Source organism: Colletotrichum lupini, chromosome 2 (genome assembly GCF_023278565.1).
Source record: "Colletotrichum lupini chromosome 2, complete sequence".
Lineage (NCBI taxonomy): Eukaryota > Fungi > Ascomycota > Sordariomycetes > Glomerellales > Glomerellaceae > Colletotrichum > Colletotrichum lupini.
In genome coordinates this window covers 5,493,112-5,514,342 of record NC_064675.1, presented here as the reverse complement: position 1 = coordinate 5,514,342, position 21,231 = coordinate 5,493,112, and the positions used below count along the sequence as shown (strand labels likewise).

The 21,231-nt window shown below is 55.6% G+C and overlaps 8 protein-coding genes across 8 annotated transcripts; 4 read left to right on the top strand and 4 right to left on the bottom strand.

Moving 5' to 3' along the window:
* Positions 1-18: 18 nt before the first annotated feature.
* CLUP02_03986 (Rer1 family protein) lies at positions 19-728 on the top strand (the record flags this gene model as incomplete). Its single annotated transcript, XM_049283003.1, has 3 exons — positions 19-87; positions 150-567; positions 643-728. The coding sequence occupies 3 exons, from the start codon at positions 19-21 to the stop codon at positions 726-728; spliced, it is 573 nt and encodes a 190-aa protein (XP_049140146.1).
* A 753-nt stretch (positions 729-1,481) lies between these two features.
* CLUP02_03985 (uncharacterized protein) lies at positions 1,482-2,929 on the top strand (the record flags this gene model as incomplete). Its single annotated transcript, XM_049283002.1, has 2 exons — positions 1,482-1,752; positions 1,806-2,929. The coding sequence occupies 2 exons, from the start codon at positions 1,482-1,484 to the stop codon at positions 2,927-2,929; spliced, it is 1,395 nt and encodes a 464-aa protein (XP_049140145.1).
* Positions 2,930-3,667: 738 nt separating this feature from the next.
* CLUP02_03984 (uncharacterized protein) lies at positions 3,668-5,578 on the bottom strand (the record flags this gene model as incomplete). Its single annotated transcript, XM_049283001.1, has 2 exons — positions 3,668-3,743; positions 3,798-5,578. 2 exons carry the CDS (start codon positions 5,576-5,578, stop codon positions 3,668-3,670), a joined length of 1,857 nt encoding a protein of 618 aa, XP_049140144.1.
* A 2,878-nt stretch (positions 5,579-8,456) lies between these two features.
* On the bottom strand, positions 8,457-12,004 carry CLUP02_03983 (uncharacterized protein; the record flags this gene model as incomplete). The annotated part of the gene is made up of 9 exons (XM_049283000.1): positions 8,457-9,330; positions 9,357-10,667; positions 10,713-10,839; positions 10,899-10,949; positions 11,030-11,147; positions 11,239-11,338; positions 11,502-11,723; positions 11,786-11,910; positions 11,966-12,004. The coding sequence occupies 9 exons, from the start codon at positions 12,002-12,004 to the stop codon at positions 8,457-8,459; spliced, it is 2,967 nt and encodes a 988-aa protein (XP_049140143.1).
* A 48-nt stretch (positions 12,005-12,052) lies between these two features.
* On the top strand, positions 12,053-13,533 carry CLUP02_03982 (nucleoside transporter; the record flags this gene model as incomplete). The annotated part of the gene is made up of 2 exons (XM_049282999.1): positions 12,053-12,237; positions 12,324-13,533. 2 exons carry the CDS (start codon positions 12,053-12,055, stop codon positions 13,531-13,533), a joined length of 1,395 nt encoding a protein of 464 aa, XP_049140142.1.
* Positions 13,534-13,873: 340 nt separating this feature from the next.
* CLUP02_03981 (inositol-pentakisphosphate 2-kinase) lies at positions 13,874-15,466 on the bottom strand (the record flags this gene model as incomplete). Its single annotated transcript, XM_049282998.1, has 3 exons — positions 13,874-14,781; positions 14,841-15,337; positions 15,459-15,466. Coding segments are annotated over 3 exons (1,413 nt in total), but the record flags the coding sequence as incomplete, so codon positions are not given.
* Positions 15,467-17,393: 1,927 nt separating this feature from the next.
* Positions 17,394-17,738, bottom strand: CLUP02_03980 (uncharacterized protein; the record flags this gene model as incomplete). Its single annotated transcript, XM_049282997.1, has 1 exon — positions 17,394-17,738. The coding sequence occupies one exon, from the start codon at positions 17,736-17,738 to the stop codon at positions 17,394-17,396; it is 345 nt and encodes a 114-aa protein (XP_049140140.1).
* A 1,302-nt stretch (positions 17,739-19,040) lies between these two features.
* Positions 19,041-21,199, top strand: CLUP02_03979 (mitochondrial distribution and morphology protein 34; the record flags this gene model as incomplete). The annotated part of the gene is made up of 2 exons (XM_049282996.1): positions 19,041-19,307; positions 19,823-21,199. The coding sequence occupies 2 exons, from the start codon at positions 19,041-19,043 to the stop codon at positions 21,197-21,199; spliced, it is 1,644 nt and encodes a 547-aa protein (XP_049140139.1).
* Positions 21,200-21,231: the final 32 nt, after the last annotated feature.

Sequence of the window (21,231 nt, the reverse complement as noted above, 5' to 3'; positions counted from 1 at the left end):
GCGCAAATACCGCCCAAGATGGACTCTGCCGAGCCGGAACAGACTGCCTTCTCGTCAGTCACAGCCCACACCTCGAAGCTGCAAAGAGTACGACGACGATAAATTCCCCCCGGAGTCTGCCAGCGACATCTTGCTAATTCTCATCGCAGCAATACCAGGCGCTTCTCGATCAGTCAACCCCCTTCGTGCTTTACAGATGGATCGCCACGGGCGTCTGCCTCCTGGGCTTCTTCGCTCGCATCTTCGTGGCGCAGGGCTGGTACATTGTCGCCTACGCTCTCGGAATCTACCTGCTCAACTTGTTCCTGGCCTTCTTGCAACCCAAGTTTGACCCCTCCAACGAGGCTATGGACACTGAGATGGAGGACGGTGGTGTCGGCATTCTCCCCACCAAGCAGGACGAGGAGTTCAAGCCCTTCATTCGCCGCCTCCCCGAGTTCAAGTTCTGGTACTGGGCCACCCGTGCCATCGCCATCGCCTTCTTCTGCAGTTGGTGGGAGATCTTCAATGTCCCCGTCTTCTGGCCCGTCCTGGTCATGTACTGGTTCATCCTCTTCTTCCTGACGAGTACGTTTCCTACCCCCACGCCTTGTCTCCCTGGCTTTTTACCCTGGCACACAGCTGACCTTCCCTCCTTTGTAGTGCGCAAGCAGATTCAGCACATGATCAAGTACCGCTACGTTCCCTTCACCTTTGGCAAGAAGAACTACGCCAAGAACAGCTCCTAAAGGGGAGCCACGCAACTTTACGACGCGATGGAATCAGCGGGTTTTTACGAGAGACAAATGTCGTTGTCACGCCCGTCGAGGTGGGACAAGTGTAAGAGTCTAGGCACGTGAAAGGGAAGAAAAATTAGACAGTGCGAGAGGATGAATACACATTTTTGACGAAGTCTGGATGGCGACGATGGGCGAAGGCAAACTGTATGTACCTATAGAAAGGAGGCCACGGGTATGAGTGCATGGATGGTTGCGACGGGCCAACTACACGGGGCGCATCAGAAGGTCCTCCTGCACGGTCGGGAGCCATTGCCCCGTTGATGAGTGACGGTTTTGCTTTAAAATCATTCATCTCATACTACGTATTGTAATAGAGAGGACAAATCTGTCTCTGATTCTTCATCTACGACACTGCGACTTCTCTTTTTTTATGGTGTACGTTAACGTCAAGCTTCCAGGTTGACAGCTTTGGGGGGTTGCTGTGTCTTCGTCTGATAAAGCTGATAAGGCTACAGGTCGAGGTCCGGGCGTTTGGCTGGCGCAACCACAGTGTACAGGTAAGGAAGGTACCCCAAACTCCAGCCTCGTGGAACTTTTCTGGGCCAATTGCACCTTCCTACTCAACGCGACCGCGACGACGACAGCTCCCCGCTGCCAGTACTCGAAGCCATCCTCTCCTCCTCAACAATTCAATTCAACCCTCAATTGCGACTCAGATATCGAAACGATCCCACCAAACACACACGCATTTAAAAGGCCACGATGTCGTCCTCGGCGCCTCGCGGCGGCGAGCGCATGATCCATCAGGACTTCATTGCCAGAATCCGATATTCCAACGCCCTCCCACCGCCCCCTAACCCTCCCAAGCTCCTCGACATCCCAAACACTGGCCTGGCTAGCGGGCAGTATACAACGCCGGGATTTGCATCACGTCTGGCAAGAGAACAGCCTCTCAACATCGAGGTCGATGCGGAGCTCGGCATGCCCTTGGACTTGGTAGGCATGCCGGGTATCTTTGACGGAGACGAGAGCTGTAAGCGCAGCCGCGTTGTACCAAAGGGGAGCTCAGTACTGACATCGATACAGCTATTCAAGCCTCTTCGCATCCGCCTGCCGTTCATCCTCACGATAGAGCCCTCCTGAGACCACTGTCGACCCTTGGCCGAGCTAAGAGCAACGCCGACGCATCAGTCTCCTTCCTGAGAAGAACAGAATACATTTCCTCCGTAGCACCCAGAAAGGCTGGCGTCGCCGCGGGAGCATTCATCAACCCCAAGATCAAGCGCGCAGAGAAGCGTCGCTCCACCGAGCCGGACAAAGACTCACCGGCCGCCATCAGACGCAAGATCCAAAAGAGCTTCGACAGCGCCGAGCGCTTCCTCAGCAACCCGACCCGCCATCGCCACCCGAGCAAACCAAACGTCCATCTCACGCAGTCTCTGCCGCTGCTGCCCGACCACGACGCCTTCCCCGACTCGGGCGCCTACGTCACCGTCAAGCTCCTCACGAACCCCGTGGCCAGCGCCAACAAGTATGACAGCCGCCTGCTCAGCGGTCTGCTCCGCCCGCTGGACAGAAGCCCCGAGGAGAACGAGGCCTTCCAGGCCGCCGTTGAGGCCCACGAGCGCGATCCTGCACGCAACCCCAAGCCCGCCAACCTGATGGACTACAGCTTCTTCCTCCCCAAGACCAAGACGACGGGCGACAACTTCCGGGCCAAGTTCGATCCGGAGAACCCTGACTGCGACGACGAATCGCTTTACACGTACCAGAGCGGCTCCAACTCGTGCTTCCAGTTCTCGCGCCTGCGTGCGTATGAGACGACAAAAGAGATTGAGCTGGACCACAACACAAAGTACAGCGAAGAGGTCATTCTCGCCTTCAACGACGAGCCCTCCGCGGGCGGCAGGCCCAAGGCGGCGTACTATTATCCGGTCATCCAACGCACGACCATCCGTCCCCAGCGCGCCAAGAATATCGCTCGTACCCTTAGTCAGGTGGACGACGAGACGCAGGTTGTCAACGAGGTGGAGATCTCCATTACCGATCCCAAGGGGGCCCCGGCCGAGAACATGAAGCGGTACAAGGAGAAGCCCATTGGCTATGTCGAAGAGGCCGAGCCGGTTGAAGAGACTTCTCGTGCGCCTGGCACTCCCTCGGACCGGGACGCTGATGGCGATGCCGATGCCGATGAGGAAGATGAGGATTGAAGAGGTAGCATGTTAAGTCAGAGGGGAGGCGCGGTGATGTAACATCAGTTCCTTTTTCACAAACCATTCAGGCGTTTGGACGTGGAGAATAAAAAAATAGGGCAGCCGCGATAGTGGCCATTTTAGACTTCATGGATGTCACAATGATGAACTCACTCTCACGCGATTGTTGTATTGTCATGATTGAGTACGTCCAATCGACGCATTGACGGACTTGCCAACCTTCATCAAGAACAAAGCAGAGAGATGGTGTCAAGTAACACGTTGTTGTCGTGACTTTGAATTAAGTATACGTAGCTCTTCTCCTACAGCGGCTCGAGCTCGGCGGGGTTCTTTCCCCCCGACTCGTTCCCATCATGTGTAATTTCTGCCAAAGGTGATCCTCCTGTTAAGCATACTTTGGAGACCGAGCAGAAATGAGTCAGAAAAAGGTACAAAGAAAGCAAAATCTCATGTGGTATAAGGGAACAACAGACAGACCCTCTAAGAACGGGGAAAAAAAAGCAACAACGAAAAACAGACTCTGATATCGTCCCTTCCTCCTCTCCCTCCCGTTTCATAGCGTAAAGATGTTTACCCAGAGAACTCCTTTTTTTCGTGCTTTTTTTCCCATGGGGAAAAAAGGAAATTTTCCCATGGGGAAAAAAGGAAAAAAATTACATAGAAGACGCAAATAACGTGAATCTGGCCAACGGTGATGTGTGGCCACCTGGCAGGCACGAACGCAGCAGCGGGTGTCTACACCGGCGGTTCTGGGATAGTTTCGACAGCGAAGCCGATGTTATCTCTATTGTCGTCAATGACGCGACCGTACCTACGTCGAAATAATTAGCAAACATGGGTGATTTCTTTGGTTGGTAAAACTCACTCTAAGAGGAGGCGGAAGAACCAGACCTCCATATCCTCCTTGCGAAGCACCTTATTCGCCCAGTCGCGACTGCTGAGAGCCATGCGCTCGGCTTCGTTGCGCCCCAGCGCGCCGTCGCCAAAGAAGCGCACGCTCTCGAGCCAGTCGTCGCCCTGCAGACTCATGGGGATGTAGTGCGCCCAGGGCTTAAGCCACTCAAAGTGCCACTCGCGGAAGATGGCGAGCTTGAAGACGAGGGAGCGTGATTGCAGGAAAGCATAGAAGCGTCCGGAAAAGGCGTTGCCGTCCATGTCGAGGAGGTACTTGTACTTCCATGCGTCCTGCTGCTCGGCGTGGCCCTGGATCTTGAAGAACTCCTTTTCGGCGTCGCAGTCGCCCGGGTCGCACTGCCCGACGTGCGAGAAGAAGACGTCGACGATTTCGCGGTAGTCGCCGCGGGGCACCTCCTTCACCTCCCACTTGGGGGTCTGCTCGTCGCCGCGGTTGATGAAGATCTTTGCCTGGTCGGCGGCGTTGAGCTTCTGCACGAGATGCTGACGGTGCTGGCGGCGCCAGCCGCCGTTGCGGGAGAAGCCGCCCGTCGTGGAGCCGCGCCAGTAGAGGCGGTCCTGCTTCTGCTCCCAGAGCATGTCCTTTGACTCGTCGTAGGCGACCTTCTTATACCAGTACCAGGGCGACGGGTAGAGGATATCGTTGTAGGAGGAGATTTTGGACTGGGAGAAGATGGGAAAGAGGTCGTGGACGATGTTGTAGGCGTTGGGGCGATCGAAGAAGCCGTAGGTCGCGCTCAGGGAAGGCGAGAGGCAGATGTCCGACATGGCGGTGACGTTGTAGACGAAGCCGAGCTCGCTGACTCCGTACTTGCTCATGTCGTCGGACAGCTCGTCATCCTCGAGACCGCGCGAGGGGCTGTCGGGTGGGCAGGACATGCGAGAGTGCGTCCAGGTGGGCTGATGGGCGAAGACGTTGAAGCGGGTGCGCTTGTACTCGTCGATGATGTTACCTTCGCTAAGGCCGGCGGCGCGCTTCGTAAAGGCGTTCTCCGGGTTGATGGCAGCGTTCGCCTTGGGCATGTTGACGTCCTTGGCGCGGCTGACGAGGCGTGCGAGGTCCTCGTGAGGGACGACCACGCGCGGCTCGTCGTGGATGTTGAAGGCGATATCCATGCTGGGCAGGTGCTCGATGAACTTCTTCATCATGCCAGAGGTGGCATCGCGCTGCCAGTCTGAGCCGCCCTGAATGTGCTTGATCTTGTGGTCCCGGATCAGGAGGCCGATCAGCTTGTTATCGAAGCCCAGAGCCTCCCGCGCCCGCTCCCGTATCGTCGCCGGCTTCAGACCCCAAAAGGGCGTGAGCATCTCGTGTATCATGTCGAACTCGTCAATGAGCTGTACGCCGCTGGCCTTTGCGAACTCGAACCACTTGTCGAAGTTGGGGGGCGGCGGGATGTTGTAGCGGCGCTTGTACTCCTTGACGGCATCCTCGAGCGTCTTGGACTGGCGCTTCAGCGTATCCTGGAACTCCTTCTCGGCGCTCGTCATGAGGTGCCACATGGGGTGTGACCCGGTGCCGCCAGCGGACTTCGGTCGTCTGTCGGGAGGAGGGGCGGCGGCGGCGGCATCGTCACCGAGTGTCTGTTGATCTTGCGGGGGCGGAGGGGGTTTGTCGGAGCCTGGTATGGGGACTGTCGGTCGTCGATCGGAGGGAAGTGTGAATACTGTGTATGCGCATATCAACAGGAAGACGAGTAGAATGACGACCGTCCATTGACGACGGCGCATGGTTGGTTGCTGGCTGTCAGCCTGCCCCTTTTTGTGGCGGCGAGCTGCGTCGCTTTTGTCTCTCGAGCGTTGGTCGGGTGCTTTCGGGGGATGGGGGAGAGGGCCAGCAGTTTATCGCAGTTCGCCCTATTGCGTATATGAGGATGAAGGAAAGAAAGACGAAATGAGTTCAGGGCCTCATTGCAGGAGTAAGCAGAGATGCCTCACGAAATAGAAGTGGACAGCAGAGCTTCGTAAGGTAGTGAGTGCGTCGTGGATAAAGGAAAAGTATCCTAGTGGTCTGGTTTGGTATCGGTGGTTAGTATGGTGGTAATGGTAATGGTGGTACCTTTCGATGCAAGTGCCAAACTCAGGTTTCCATTGGATCTGGGCCCGGCGGGCACTAATGTCAAGGATGTCTGTGGACTTTCGGGTGGTTGACGTGCCCCTAGGGGAAAAAAAAAGTCGCCTGAAAAAGAATATGGTGCAGCGCGTCCGTGGACCTTTGTTCCTTGAGTAGTGGCGCCGCGCCCGTGGTAGCAGGGGTTGTAATTGGATATGCTTGGAACAGGGGAGGAGCTTAGTCTTGGGGGCACCTCGAGATTCTGGGGGGGGGCCAGGGGGCTAGGCCTCTGAAAGACTCAGAGACTGAGCCTCCTTTGGAAAGCTTGGTGGGAACGACTACTATTTTCATGACGCTTCCATAACGAGAGTATGGCGGACCAGGGGACGCAAGACATCCAGAGCAAAGCAGTGGGTAGACACTCAACCGGTAAGGTAAGGTAGGGAGACATAGAAGTACCGGCGTCGACAGCGACTTTGACAAGTCCCTTGCACCGTACCTGCTCCCCGGAATTCCCCCTGGGAAAGTATAAGATACAAGAACCAGCTTTCCGGAATTTCGCCCGCAACTAGCGCATCTCTTGAGTCGAACTGAGACACGACAACTGGAATGGGGAGACAGAGATCTCTTTGCTCACATTTTCCATTGAAAGAGAGAGAAATACCTAGACAGATCGCCGGGTTGTGGGGGTGCAACTGGGACACCAGGACACTTTTGGGTGAAAAGCCTTTGACCCGCCCGATTCTTCGAGCCATCTTTGTGTGACCGTGTGAATCCGCAGGATTCTTCTTGGCCAAAACATCATTTCATCCAGAAACGTTAGAGGCGTTGAGAGACATATGTCTCTACGCCTACGCCATTTTTCTTGTCTCGAACGGGAGTGGTCCGCTCAGGGGACCACAAGGCTTACCTAAGGTAAGGAATCTTGGACAATTGCCGGTATTACGAGTCCCCGAGATCTGGATTGCTTTGGTCGACGTGCCGCGTTTGTCAAATTGCGATGCATTTCAGACGCCAAGTCTTCCGGTCCTAGACTTGCCTCACTTTCTTTTTTTCCAAATGCATTGCAGAAAGTATGCAGGAATGGCCTACGCATCTGCGGGTGTTGGCGGGAAGGATGCGCAAAAGAAAAAGTTCCTCGGGACTATGCGAGCTGATGCAAGCCAGAGACTCGCCGGCCTCATTTTCGTCCTTGTTGGCATATTTAGATCACCACCAGAAGTTCTATCAAACAAATTTCAAGTTCCCAAAACTCCAAACTCATATAAAGGGAAAGTTCGGTGAGACTGCCATCTACACCGAGACTCTCAAGAAGCAGCTTTCAAAGACAATGCACGACATACCTGCATCGCAGCAACACCCCATCACGTGGAGGGCAAAGAGGCCACAAATGCTACGGCCGAGACCGCAAAAACCGCCAGAAGCGGAGCCAAAATGCCCTCGAGATATCGAAAATATGCACGACATACTTGCATTGCAGCGTCTCGCCATCACGTGTATGTAGGCGCAGAATGGGCCTCGCCTCTGTGCCAATGTATGCCGTTTCGGGTAGTCAAGGTGACGGGGCTGAGACGAATCATTCGTGAGGGACTCACCGAGAGTTGATCTTGCGACCTCGGGGTGTTTTCCCAGGAAGACAGGCACTATTTCTCAAAAGGGAAATAACAACGCTGGACCCCCTCATCTTGGGCGAAGCTTCATGTTCTCTGTATGTCAGTTGCCGAGGTCATGTTTCCGTTGGCCCATGTAGTGATCTCTGCTTCGTTGGCAGCGTAATTTTGGCGCCAAATACGCTGGACGATATGAGTACGATGAATCGAATGTGAGAAAGCGGCTGGAAACTGCCCTTTCTCTCTCCGTATGTCTGTATAAATACGCCGGCCAAAACGGCTGATGAGATAATTCGCCGCTGCTCTGTTCTTCATATCACCACGACTCATATTGCTGGTCTATTAGGCTCCCCAGTAATATTTCATGAAGAACACGAATAGAGGGCTGGAGAAAGAAAGTAAAGAGTAAGATTTCTTGGTGGTGATGGCGGCTTAAACCGGAACTTGTGTTTGAAATGGCAGATCACTAATCTCGAGGCCAATTCCCCCTTGAGAGCCTCAAACGTACCAACCATGACTGAAGCCCGACGATATGATACCATGACGGTAAGTTAATTCAAAAACGGGCTGGCCAATTGAGGATTTTATAGCGCCCAGAGTGCGGACGAACATTTAGAAACCAACGAGTGATCGCAGGATGTGGCGATGACGGGCCAAACTCGAAGATCGATAAATCACCTCTCTGACCATACCGAACAGGACTACCATACAAATCCATAAGTTGACTCGAAAATCTGGCGGTGCTACGTACCATGAGACCATCAGGAGTCAATGGCGCCTTTGACATTGATGGGCTTATATCGTCCGGCCTCCAGGAGATGGAGGAATTATCATAGGCGCAAGAGGTTCACTAGAGTATTAACATATGGCACAACCTTGAACAGCAGGACGTACTGATGAGAGAAGCCTGTATATTTAATGGCAGCCAGCCAAGCATTCCCTCCCATCATCTGTACATTACATTCGGCCTCACCCTCATCTCCTCCGGCACCTCCTCCAGCCCGTCCATCGGCCGAAGCAGCACATCCGACCCGCTCGCAACGATACAATACCTCTCCCGCAGCGCGCTCGTATCCTCCAAGATACTCGACGGCATCTTCTCGTCCCCGGGCGGCGGACTCCGCATCGCCAGCGCCAATAGCTCCGGCGTCGACTCCCAGCTCTTGCTCGTGACGCCCACGACAAGACTCCACGCCATGAACGCCACCGCGACGGCACAGTAAACGAACAAACCCACCATGGAATATCTGACGGTATCGTCCCCGGCAGAGTACGCGAACCCCTTCATCTCGCCCCGGAAATGCAGCCTCTGCGCCGCGGCCCGCACGGCTTCCGGCACATCGAACGCCGTGCCGGACTCGGGGAACCCAAACTGCGTCTTGCGCGGGAAGAAGTTGCGCCACCAGGCGCTGTCGGCGTCTTTTAGAGTGATGATGGGTTTCGCGGCGGGCGCGGTGCGAGACATACCGTTGGCGAGCATGGCGTTGACGAGCGTCTCGACGTGGCCGACGGTCCAAGGCAGGCCTAGCGGAGAGTCGACGAGCCGTGCGGAGGCGGCGAGGCGCTGGAAGACGGTGGTGCCCTCGATGTCGACGGCCGCGTTGGTCAGGTTCGCAAAGGAGGTCTCGATGAGGACTTTGCGGCTGCCGGGTTTCCAGGTCACGGGGAAGGGCCAGCCGTCTGTCCAGACGTGGTTGTCTATGTTGATCCAGGTGTTGGCGCCGATCCATTCTGCGTCTGTGAGGCATCCGTAGACGGCGATTCCTCCTTGGCGTGGGAGGGAGATGATAGCGCCGATGGAGACGTTGGCGGCTAGGTCACTTTGGGATCAATGTCGAAGAAGGACAGCTGGGGGGTCGTTCTGTTGAGGGTTGTCCATAAAGCTTGCGTTGTCGGGTTCTCTAGGGATATGATATCGGTGTTATTGGTGGAAGAGGCCTCGTTCCGAACTTCTGGAAAGTTGACAGGACGACGACGATCACCGGACGTGGTGTTGTTGCCATCGACCATGGTAACGCGACATCGAGTCTCCATGGACGCGAGCTCCTGGAACGTCGAGTACCGATAGTCCGACCCGCGGTAATACTTCTTCTCCTTTTGATCCATCAACGTAAGGGCATCCTGCCAGAGCATCGTAGTCGCTGCCAACGTGGCACCCGTCACACGATGCGGCAGCGTCATGCGAGACTCGGCCCACCCGCGCGGCACACCGGGTTCGCGAACGGACATTGACAACTGCAGAATCGATTCCGGCGTGGCGAGCGGGAAGAGCGCCGGGATGCGGATGTACGACCCCTTTGTGACGTTGAGAATGGCCTGGTACGGGAGGTAACTCACGAGATGCGTCAACGAGTCCCAGCCGGCTGACGGGCAGTCGAGGTTGCCGGCCCTCTCGCACACGTCGCCGGCCACCGTATCCGCCGCCGTCAGCGTCCGGGGAAAGATGTCGGCGCCGGCTTTATCAATGTACACCCACGACCCGCCCATCATCCACCAGTCGTTCAAGGGCGTCAGGACGGTGGCTGTCGCGGGCGCCACGACGACGGCTAGGACGCAGCACATGACGAGGAAGGAGACAAAAAAGACCTTTTTCCAGACGGTCGAGAAGCGCCCCCGCAGCATGGCCGTCATCTCGTCGGACCAGAGGAACTCGGGCGAGCTGAAGCTGTTCCCAGCAAAGAAAGCCGCCAGCGGTGTCCCTTGGCCGAGCGTCACCTCGCGACGGACAAAGGTGAAGATCATGGTGGTGAGGGAGCCGATGATCATGATCTCGAGGAATTTGGCGGCGAATTGGATCAGCAGGTTGGCTGACTTGTCCCACTCGCGGTTCGGCGTGAGGTCCGCGCCGATCCAGTACTCGTGGTAGATGAGGTGGCTCATGATGGCGGTGGCGACCAGGGGCGGGACGTGGACCATGATGGCGAGGAGGGCCATGGGCCGGTTCTTGAAGATGACGACCTTTGTTTGGTTGCGGATCGAGTCGCGGACGTTGTAGAATAGACGATAGAGGGAGTGGAAGCTCCATGCCTTGAGCGTGTTTTGAAGGACAGCTCTGAAGCTGAACTTGCCTTCATACACTTCGTAGGGAGTCGTTTGGTCGTTGAATCTAGCCGACAGGTCAGCACTTACAGCCTGGCTTGTGGTATTTGTGCCCCAGCTTGAGGTCTAGTTCTGTTTCATGGGCAACTGGGATTATAATCACCTTTCTGTATCCTTGAAATCATGAGTGTCATTTTGGTCTAGGAAATTTCCTCGACGTCCTGGCGGGCCGCCATCTTGTGGATGCAGAAGAGGGACGAGAGGCTCTCCCCTTTCACCAGTCAAACGAACTTCAGTCATTGTAAGGTCCTCCCTTTTCGACGGGCATCACTCGACAGTGATATCTCACCCAGGATACATATCGCACCCGGAAACTTGAATACATTTATCAGTTGTTCACCTACACCACAGCATTCTCAGCTCACAACAAAAGGGAACTTTGACTGCGGCCAACAGGGGCATGATGCAACATTAGAGGACAGGGTGCTGGCCAGGCACCAAGATAAAGTCCTCCAAGCCCGGCTCCGGTGAAGCGCTTAAGCCGTGGCATCAACCATCTCATTGGATGTTGAATTCGAGATCCGCTTTCGGGAACGACCTGAAGCTGTCATATTGCGATGCCGCTCATGCGTGTCAGACTGTAGAATCCTTCCGCTGAATACCCAACCTCTTTTACGTCCTTTGGGCACAGGGACGGCAAGGCTGAGGAGCCATATCCCTGTGTGGGTGATTAGTTCGGAGGATGCTGACAGTCCAGGTCCATTGCATACGTGCGTAATTCCGACTTCTCTGAGTTTGTCATTCCGAGAACATCAGGTCATCAGCCAACGTCAGTTCGAACGAAGGTGTGAGCTGGGCTCTCAGCGCCTAAGGGATAAGCTTATTGTACCGCAGGCGCAGGGGCCCGCCTTGGGCCCGGCAGCCCGCAAGATCTCGCTGAGGTAATCAGTACCTATCGAAACCCCCACGTCCTGAGAGGCCCTGCTCGACCAACCCCAGGTGGCCCAGATCTGGAGATGCTCGGCGCGTGGTCATCGACTTCTCCACACCATCTGAGTGGACGACAGCGATCCGGTGAACGCGGCGCATGATTGCTTGTCTCTCTTCTACTCGTTCCCCAACGTCAACAACGTCCCTTTGAGTCGCCCTGTTTACACGTGCGACCTCGTGATACCTCGAACGGTTCAAGAGCCCCAGGGAGCTGTGCGACTCGGTCATTATTCGACTAACCCACACGAGCCGGCGCATTCGGGATTCTGTTCGACCGGGAGGACGGATACCAACGGGAAATCTAAACGACGACCATACACGCCCTTGGCTTCGATCACTCCTTCTACGCGGGCTGTCCTACTGACAACGTACTGCATTCTTCCCATCTGTAATTCAGGCAACGTATCCGTGATCGACTTTCCGGACCTCGACGGAATTGACTCTCGAGCTGAGGCAGATCGCCATCTTTCACCACCAACCTACACCCACCGACGGCGAGACAGATAACACAAGATGGAGCGCATCAGGGAACTACTAGGCAAGCACCACAAGCCGGATCGGCAAGAGTACGAGCCTCTCGCCGAGGAGGGCCGGGAACTCGACGGCTCCACGCTGGAGGAAGACCCGGAGGAGGTGCCGTTCTCGTGGACCGAGTACATCATGTTCGCCTGGTTGGGCATGGCGATGCTATGGGCCTGGTACGTCGACATTCGCTCTCCCATCACCAACACCCTTTTCCCCCAATGGGCAAAAGCAACGATGGCTAACACAACTCTCTATACAGGAACATGTTCCTCGCAGCAGCCCCCTACTTCCAAGTCCGCTTCCAATCCGACGTCTGGATATCCCAAAACTTTCAATCCGCCATCCTCACCGTCTCGACCCTCACGAACCTCACCGCCATGCTCATCCTCACGAACATCCAATACGCCGCCTCCTACCCCTTCCGCATCAACCTCGCCCTCCTCCTCAACTGCATAATCTTCTCCTTCCTCACGGCCTCAACCTCCTTCGCCCTCGACGTCTCACCCGGCGCCTACCTCGCCTTCATTCTCCTCATGGTCGCTTCCAGCTCCTGGGCCACAGGGCTCATCCAAAACGGCGCCTTCGCCTTCGCCGCCTCCTTTGGTCGGCCCGAGTACATGCAGGCCTTGATGGCGGGGCAAGGTGTAGCCGGCGTCCTCCCGCCCATCGCGCAGGTCATCACCGTCCTCGTCGTCCCCGAAAAGGACACCACGAACTCCACCACGACCGCCCAAGACGACATCAAGTCCTCGTCCTCCTCGGCGTTCGTCTACTTCCTCGCCGCCGTCGCCGTCTCCGTTTCCGCCCTGCTGGCTTTTATCCCCCTCGTCCGCCGCCACAACCGCATCATCGAAGCCCGCATGGTCAACACCCTCGCCGAGTCCCTCACCTCGGTCGAAGAAGCCGAGCGCGCCGCCCGCAAGGTCGTCTCCCCGCTCACCTTGCTCCGCAAGCTCCACTGGCTCGCCGGTGCCATCTTCATGTGTTTTTCGGTCGCCATGTTCTTCCCCGTCTTCACGGGCAAGATCCTATCCGTCCGCTACCCAGGCGACGAAAAGTCCCCCGCAGGCATCCTCTTCCGCCCGGCCGCTTTCATTCCTCTTGCCTTCTTCGCCTGGAACCTCGGCGACCTCTCCGGCCGCATGGCCACTATCCTCCCCTTTTCCCTACGCCACCGGCCCGCGGCCCTCTTCGGCGTCAGCCTCGCCCGCATCGGCTTCCTCCCGCTTTACTTACTGTGTAACATCGGCGGCCGCGGCGCCGTCGTCAGCAGCGACTTCTTCTACCTGGTGGTCGTGCAATTGTTCTTCGGGCTGACCAACGGCTGGCTCGGCTCGAGCTGCATGATGGCCGCGGGCGAGTGGGTCGAGGACGGCGAGCGCGAGGCCACGGGCGGGTTCATGGGCTTGTGCCTCGTTGCTGGGTTGACGACGGGTAGTCTTTTGAGCTTTACTGCCGGTGGTATTTGAGTAATGGGTATATTGGTTAATTTGCACGTGTACGGCGTCATGGGAGATGTGCATAATTTCTATCTCAATTTGGCATACTTTTGAATTGGGCTTTGGATGGCGTTTGAGCATACGGGGTAGGAGGACGTGGGTATGATAACTGTCATAAAGACGGTCAATAATAGTTGACCCTAAAGACACGCATTATTCAATCCATTATTGATTCAATCGGAAGACAACGCAATTGAAGACTATATGGATGATTGTCGGACGCGGTGTCGTGGTATTCCAAAAATTACATTACGCTTTGTTTTGCTACAAATACACTACTACTGTACAGCCGCTTTGGCTTCGACGTCCTCTAGGCCTGGAGTGCGCAGTTCACCATCTTTCCGCGCCCGGTGTACCAGCCCTCGTCGATCAACGCGCGCTCTTTCTCCTGCCACTCTTGAAACTTCCAGGACACGTTCTTCTTGTCGAGATCGGCAAGTTTGGCCTCAAACGAGTCCGCAACCACAATCTCCTGTGAGCCCTTCTTCTCGAGGCGGTATCGCATATAGAGGGAGCAGTCTCGCAACGTCATGGCGATACTAAACTCCTCGTCGTTTTTGTTCGCGTTCAGGGGCCCGCGGGGATCCTTTTGGGTCTGGTGCCTTTTCAATAAGGTGAGGATGGGCGTCTTCTTCAGCAGTTCGTACAGGATAGAGGCGTGCTTGTTGTCTCCGGCGCTGCTGTACTGAAACAAGCTGGAGATAACCTTTTGACGCACATCCTCCCTGCCCTTCGGTGTCTCTCTCTCGGGGTCCAACCAGAGGGGACACGGGTAGTACCGCGGGTTGCTACCGGCGTCCTTGCTGTCTTTGAACTTCTTGGCGGCGAGTGCGCAGCAGCGACAAGTGTTGGCGTCTCTCGGCGCGGATGGCGACTGGGCGAGCCATTTTGGCTTAAATTCGACTACGCGCTCGTCGGCGCTCCGCGCGCGCATGCTCTCGATCAGGCAGGCCCTATCTGTTTCCATGATCTTGGTGTTTTCGAACTTGGCGGGTCGCTTTTTGGCTCCCGCCGGAGCTTTGTTCAGCGCATCCAGGACGTTCTGCATGTGCTTCATGGCGTCTTTTGGGAGAAATGCATATTTCATGTCGGTTAGTATATCCGCGCGGTAGGTGAAGAGAGGAGCAATGGTGTCCCAGAAATAAGACCACTGCTCTTCTGGCGGATAGAATGGTTTGTCGCCACCTTTGGGTTGCTTTGGTACTCTCAAGAGGTATTCTAAAAGCAGCATTAGTAGTAGTTCAGGATGGGGCATGTAAGAGATATGTGAAACCCACTTGTTAATAAGTCGTCCTCGGTCCTGTCTTTGTCATCCTGCCGCGCAAACTTGGTATATAGAAACGGGATGAATAGAACGTTGGCAGCACCTTCACCGACATAAATGGCGTGTGTCCAGGGGCTAACATGAACATTTTCGTCCGATACTAGCACTCCCATATTGAAGACCTTGCCCGATGCTGGGCTATGCTCCCTGGGGACATCTTTGGACGATATCTCTGCAACCGCCTTCACACTGAGCTTGGTATTGATCGATGTGGGAGGGATCAATAGTTTGGCCATGACGAGGAAAGCGGAATGAAGCGAGACTTGTGTGTTGGAGATTGGGGGCCTAGTGTTGGCAACGAGTGTAGACTCTTTGATACGGACGAGGGGCTGAAGATTGGCGAGCTGCGAGAGCCTGCTATTGAGGTAGCGAGTGGCTGGATCGAGGCGAATAGTAGGTAGGTAAGGCGTCCAGATGGCTTCACAAGGCGACCGTATTAAGCGATGATGTCTGTGTGAAAAGAGAAGAGACTCTCATGGCGAGTTGCAAAGAGGTAAGGAAGGCGGTACGGTAGTCTGGAAGGAATGTGTCTTTTTTCCCAGCTGAACTAAGGTAAGATCCAATGGCTTACCTGCCGCAACTGGTGGCAGCAGCAAGTGGTCTAGCAAAGCGCAGTTTTCCAAGGTTGGCGGTGGTGACTTGGAGGTGTCTCACGCCAACAACCCTCCCGTCTCTCTCTCTGTCTCTCGCTCCCGCCTCTCCGCTCTTGCCTGATCTGGCTCGGTGCCTTTGCAGGAACAATTCACCTCACGGGTGAGTAAACGCTTGAAAGCACGTGAGACTGGTCGGAAGGTAGTTTCCAAAGAGAGGACGGAACCGGAGCGCTGCGAGTAAGGTAAGGTAGGTAGTCTACGTCGTCAGCCGACTCGTGGTTGTCTGATCCAAGGTAGCGTTGCCAGAGTCGAGTATCGAATGAGCGCGCAACCGTTGCCTGCCCACGTTCCTATGGTTCCCCTTGGTTAGAAGATGGATTTCCGATGAGGGAGCGATTGCGACGAGGCTCCATTTGGTTGCTTGTGCTCTGTGCTACAACGGCCCTCCCTTTTGTGTGATTTTTTGCACCTTTGTTGTGTCCTCTGGAAGCCAGCGGTATCCCGGGATGACGACAGACTTTCCGCTTCGGGTGTGGAGCAGAAAAGTTGGCTGATTTGGCGCTGGCTGCTGGGTAAGCTTGTGAGTTCCTACTTTTCGTTGACACTATTGGCAACAACGTAACGGTAGCAGACGGACACGACAGGCAACTTCCCTGGGGCGGGAGAGGCTGACGGGGTGGCCAATATGACTCCTCCCACAAGTTACAGCAAGTCGCGGCTCATCTGTCATATCTGATTCTGGTCCTTTTGGCGAGAGCGTTGGACAGGAAGCTACCACAGGCACCGCAGGGCATGTACTGTGTTACATAAGTTTTTACCCCGGAATCTTGTGAGAGGTTGATTCTCTTCTCCAATGTGCGGTTGCAGAGATGGAACCCAGGATTCCAGAGGACCCAGATGTCTTAGCAGGAACTCCTCATCCAATGCTTGCGATGACTGGCACGGCGCGCGCGTCAAACCCACATGCTTGACGTGAGTGCGGCTATCGAGCTAAAGCCCCCCCCATGCTGATCCAATGCAGCCAGAGGGGAAAAAGAAAGAGGGCACGATTGGGTGCAGCATTGGCGACGCGCGATTCTTCGGCCGGACTGAGCCGGAGCACGACCGAAGATTGGCCTATACAGCGCGTGAATGGACGGGCAGGTTCGCGGCTTGCCCGCTTCATGTCAGCGCCTACCCCGCCCGGCGGGACATCTTTGGATACCTTGCACGTGCTTACCTAAGGCACTCCCTAGAGCAGCACGAAGTAGGTAGGCACGTAGTAGGCTGGACTTCGGAGGCTCAGAAAGCCTAGGGCGCATTGCGTCGTTTTCTTCCTTGCTGGCGTCGCCCGTTGGCTCCTTTCCCCCGAAGAGCGGGGCATTGCGGAGAAGCGTTCAATGACCTGGGACTGAAGGAATGATGGGTCCAAGGTCCGCGGAGAGAAGGAGGGGAAAGTTCAAGGAGAACGAGACATTGGACGGGAGACAAGCGATGGCAGACTCCAGAGTCCAGAGAATGGAAGTAAACCTGATAATTAGAAGCAGTCAAGAAAGAATAAGGTCAGATCAGTCATGGCAGGGATGGGGGCACTGACCGGCAAATCGGACAGGATGTTGGACCCGAGAGCGATTCGAGCGCCGCGATGATATGATCTTCTGCCCAGTCAACCCTGCTCAGCGCGGCCCGGCGACAAGACTTTGTATCCGGGTTGTTCGTGTCTCTCTGCAAACCGAGGGGCATCACTGTGGATGCTGATATGACGGATTCCCTTGTCGCATGGCTCCAGATGGATTGAATAAGACCATGTCATCTTGTTTGCCAAATCCAGCCTTCAGGCATGGGCAAGCTCCCAAAGGGGACAGGCAGAAGAAGCAGGCCCTGCATTTCTGGCAATTATCAGAATACCTGGCTGTCAGGTTATGCTTTTCGCATTAGAGTATCCTGATGTCGGACCACATCCAGCACATGTCTTTCGATATCGTCCCATGTTTGCTGACAAGCCAGCTCGTGATCGGCCCCCGGGCAGCAACGGACCAACAGCCAGAGAGCAAAAAGACGCAATGGCACCTTGGAAGCGGGCTTTCCACCCCGACTAGGGCGGGATCCAAAGGGCTGAAGTGTCGACCAGCCCAGATCTTGCTGAAGAGTTCTTTGGGACACTCGATTGGATTCGATTCCCCAGATGGTTCGCCGCGCTTGTGGAAACGAGGGTACAACTCTAAATCGTCCACCGTCTTTTGGTTCCGGTGCCTTGGTGCAGGCTTCGTCTGGCGCATCTCTTGATGTTCAAGGTGGTCATTCGTGTCACCGGTACCGTACCTCGGGACTTTCGATAGCATTCGGTATCCGTAAGCTAGGTACCTTGCGCGGCCGATGGAATTGGAGGTCTTCGAGTGACTCGCATATCCGCTAATCTGCGAACCTCCGGCTCTGTTGCAACTTCACAGGCAAATATGCAAATGAACCAACCAGGCCAGCGGCACTAGGTACATCCGGCGCATAGCATATCATTAGCCGTTGATGGTGCCCAGCGTGGCAGTGAATGTGAATCTCCAGTGTGTCCACGCAGAAGCAGGGTGAGGTTGCAGCGAACTCTGGAGTCTTGACTCTTGGGTCCTGCACTGAGAGGGTGGACCCACCGTTTCCCTTCCCACTCCAGGTCCTGGGTTCTGAGTCCTTCCTCCTTTTTCAACGGGAGCCGGCCGTGGCTTGGGGGCGCCCGTCACGCTGCAGGCCGTTGCAGTGGAAAACCGGAGTCCTCTCGGTGGGAGGAACGGGAGGTAAGGTAGGTACCTCCTGGACGGAATACTTCGAGGTAGAGGGTAGGTACCAAAGGTAATGCCCACCCGACCCTTCCAAAGCTGGGACGCGCTCAAGTGGACGCTCACACGCTCCTGCCTCTTGGTGGCCCCGCCCAGTGACCCTTTCCCGCACCACACGCGACACTCGCAGGAGCCAGCCCCAGCAAAGGGGAGTCGCATCTGTCACAGCACCTGGTCATCCACCCAGTCAGAACACAGCCAAAGCAAAACAGCAGAAAAAAAAAAAACAGCCGGCACAATTTTTTGCAAAAATTCGCGCTAATGCTGCATCGGCACCGCACGCACCACTTAGCTCCGAGTATTCCCTCTGCTTCCCGAACAGCGAAAGAAGGAGAAGGAGATAGGCACCTTGCCTAGGCACTCCGTACATACAACCAGCGTCATTCGCCGGAAAACGCACGCCTCCCGCGCACCGCACTCTACCTACCTCCATTTCCTCTCTACCACACAAACAAGCACCACAAGCTTGACCTTCATCCCGACACCTCCCACCCTCATTATCCCTCCGCCTTCTCCCCAGACCATCCAACTCTCTCTTCCCCGGACTATATCATCTAATTGCACCTGCTCCTCAACGAGTCCGTTCTACTATTTGTACTGCCTTCGAACCCGATATCGACGCAAACCTTTCGTCATTGATCCCGAAGCACCGTACCTGACATCACCAACTCATCCGTCTCTCCCTATCGACCCTCGGCCGACCGGCCTGCATCACCTTGCTCTTCGATGGTTGGCCGCAGCTAAAGCCATTTCAACATGGCCTTCAACTTCAACTGGTCGCCTCTCACGGCCGACGCAGAGTTCTACCAGCGCGCACGAGAGCTGCTCACGACCGCTCTGAACAAGAACCCGAAGCCTCCGATTATCGTCGATGACATCCTCGTTACCGAGTTCAACTTGGGCTCCGTGCCCCCGGAATTGGAAATATTAGAGATTGGCGACATTGCCGAGGACCGATTTCGCGGTATATTCAAAATGTGCTATTCGGGCGACGCCTTCTTGACCTTGAAAACGAGGGTTCAGGTATGCTGCTTTTTTTTTTTCGTTCCCTCTATTCCGCAGGTACCTCCCTGCACGCAAACTCCAGAGGCGAAGCTCGGGTTCGCAGCCGCCGCCGCAACGAGCTCGCCAATGCCTGCACCACGACATCACATTCACGAGTTCGGAATAATTCCCGTTCCAGTCGTTATCGCAGTGCGCCAGATCAATTCTGCGTCGCGAACATGACTCCCATACCAGCGTCTGGAATGCCCTGGGGGCCCCCATCGGAAAGCCGAGACAGCACCCAGTGATGCTTTCCCCCCGAAAACATCATCATTTCACCAACCACAATCATTTCTAGTTTTTCAGATGCTTCCCGCTATCGTTACCCCATTCACCCTGGCGTTTGTTTTTCCCTCACCAAACATTTCTTCCCTACCCGTGTGCTCGCATTGAGGTCGAAATTACCTGGCCGGGATCCGCGTCCCATGTTACTACCTTCGGCTGCCCCCCAAAATGCACGTGCGTCATAGCAATGCTAATATATCAACAAATAGGCAAATCCAATGAATACCTACCTGTCGTCCAAGCCGGGGTTCACATCGCCGCAGCCACTGGCCGCCGCATCGGGTCTTACAATTCCGCTGTCAATAACGCTCTCTGAGATCAAGCTTTCAGCCTTCATTATCCTAGTCTTCTCACGGCAAAAGGGGTTGACCCTGGTCTTCCGCAATGACCCGCTCGAGTCGCTCAAGGTCTCCTCGACCTTTGACTCGATCCCATTCGTGCGCGATTATCTACAGCGCACTATCGAGTCCCAATTAAGAAATTTGATGATGGACGAGCTCCCCGCCATTATCCACCGGCTTTCTTTGCGCTTGTGGTGTCCCGATGCTCTGCCAAAGGAGGAAGAGGCACCCAAGGAGGATGAGGAAGAAGCTGAAGTTGATCCCTTGGCGAGCCCTCCTCTGGATCCCGTTGATGCGAATGGAAATCTTCTCGACGCCAATGAGGTTTCCTCATTATCTCTCGAAGGCGGCCCGGAAGTCCAGTCGCTCTTCTCCCAGAAGAACCTCTTGAGACTAGCTGCGCTGAACGACTCCCACCGCACATTCTCTCTGTTCACCCCGGGCATTCGTGATGTCGTGTTCCGTGCCTGGACAGGACCTGCGGTGTCCGAGCCGACTAGCACCCCACCGACAGCAACGCCTAGCTTGTCCAAGACCAACTCCTTCCATGGAACGTCTACCACGTACACTTTCTCCGATACTGGCAGCGCCGCTCATGGCCACCTTCCGTCAAGACCGTCAATGGTGAGCCTCAGCTCGGCCACTACTGGTCTGTCCTTAGGTGCCGGTATCCGGTCAAAGTCGTACGCTGGTCGCAAGAAGAAGACAAGAGTGGTCAACCTCCGACGCTCAAAGAGTCAAGTTGGCGAGACTCCCGAGGGCAGCGAGACTTATTTAGAAATGGCATCCGACTCTGCGTCTGTCGCCGGTCCCTCAACTGAGCCTCTCATGACCAGTTCCATCGCTGAAGACATCGAGGAGGAGGAAGCATTGGCGAATCTGGCCGAATCGACCCCCAGCAAGGTTCGCTTCGGCCCTCTGGAGAGAACGCGGCTGCCCTCTCGACCTCCTTTGCAGCCGGAGTTTTACACGGCGCCCCAGGATGGTGCTAGTGTGCCTATCAAATTGGACACCGCGTGCGAGTCCGAACCCGCCGTTACGCCCCGAGCCCAAAACGAGAAGGCCGCCGCGGAGAAGCCGCGCCAGGGCGTGCCATCCGAGCCGTCATCTGTATATGAGCAGGCTTGGATCATGAAGATGGCTGGCGAAATCGCTCGTCGCGTTTACGATGAGAAGAGCCGCCACCCCAACCTCTGGGACGAGCGGGAAGACGTCCCGCCCCCGGCCTACGAAGCATCAACTTAAATCACCTGTTTACCACAGGTGATTGTACAAAT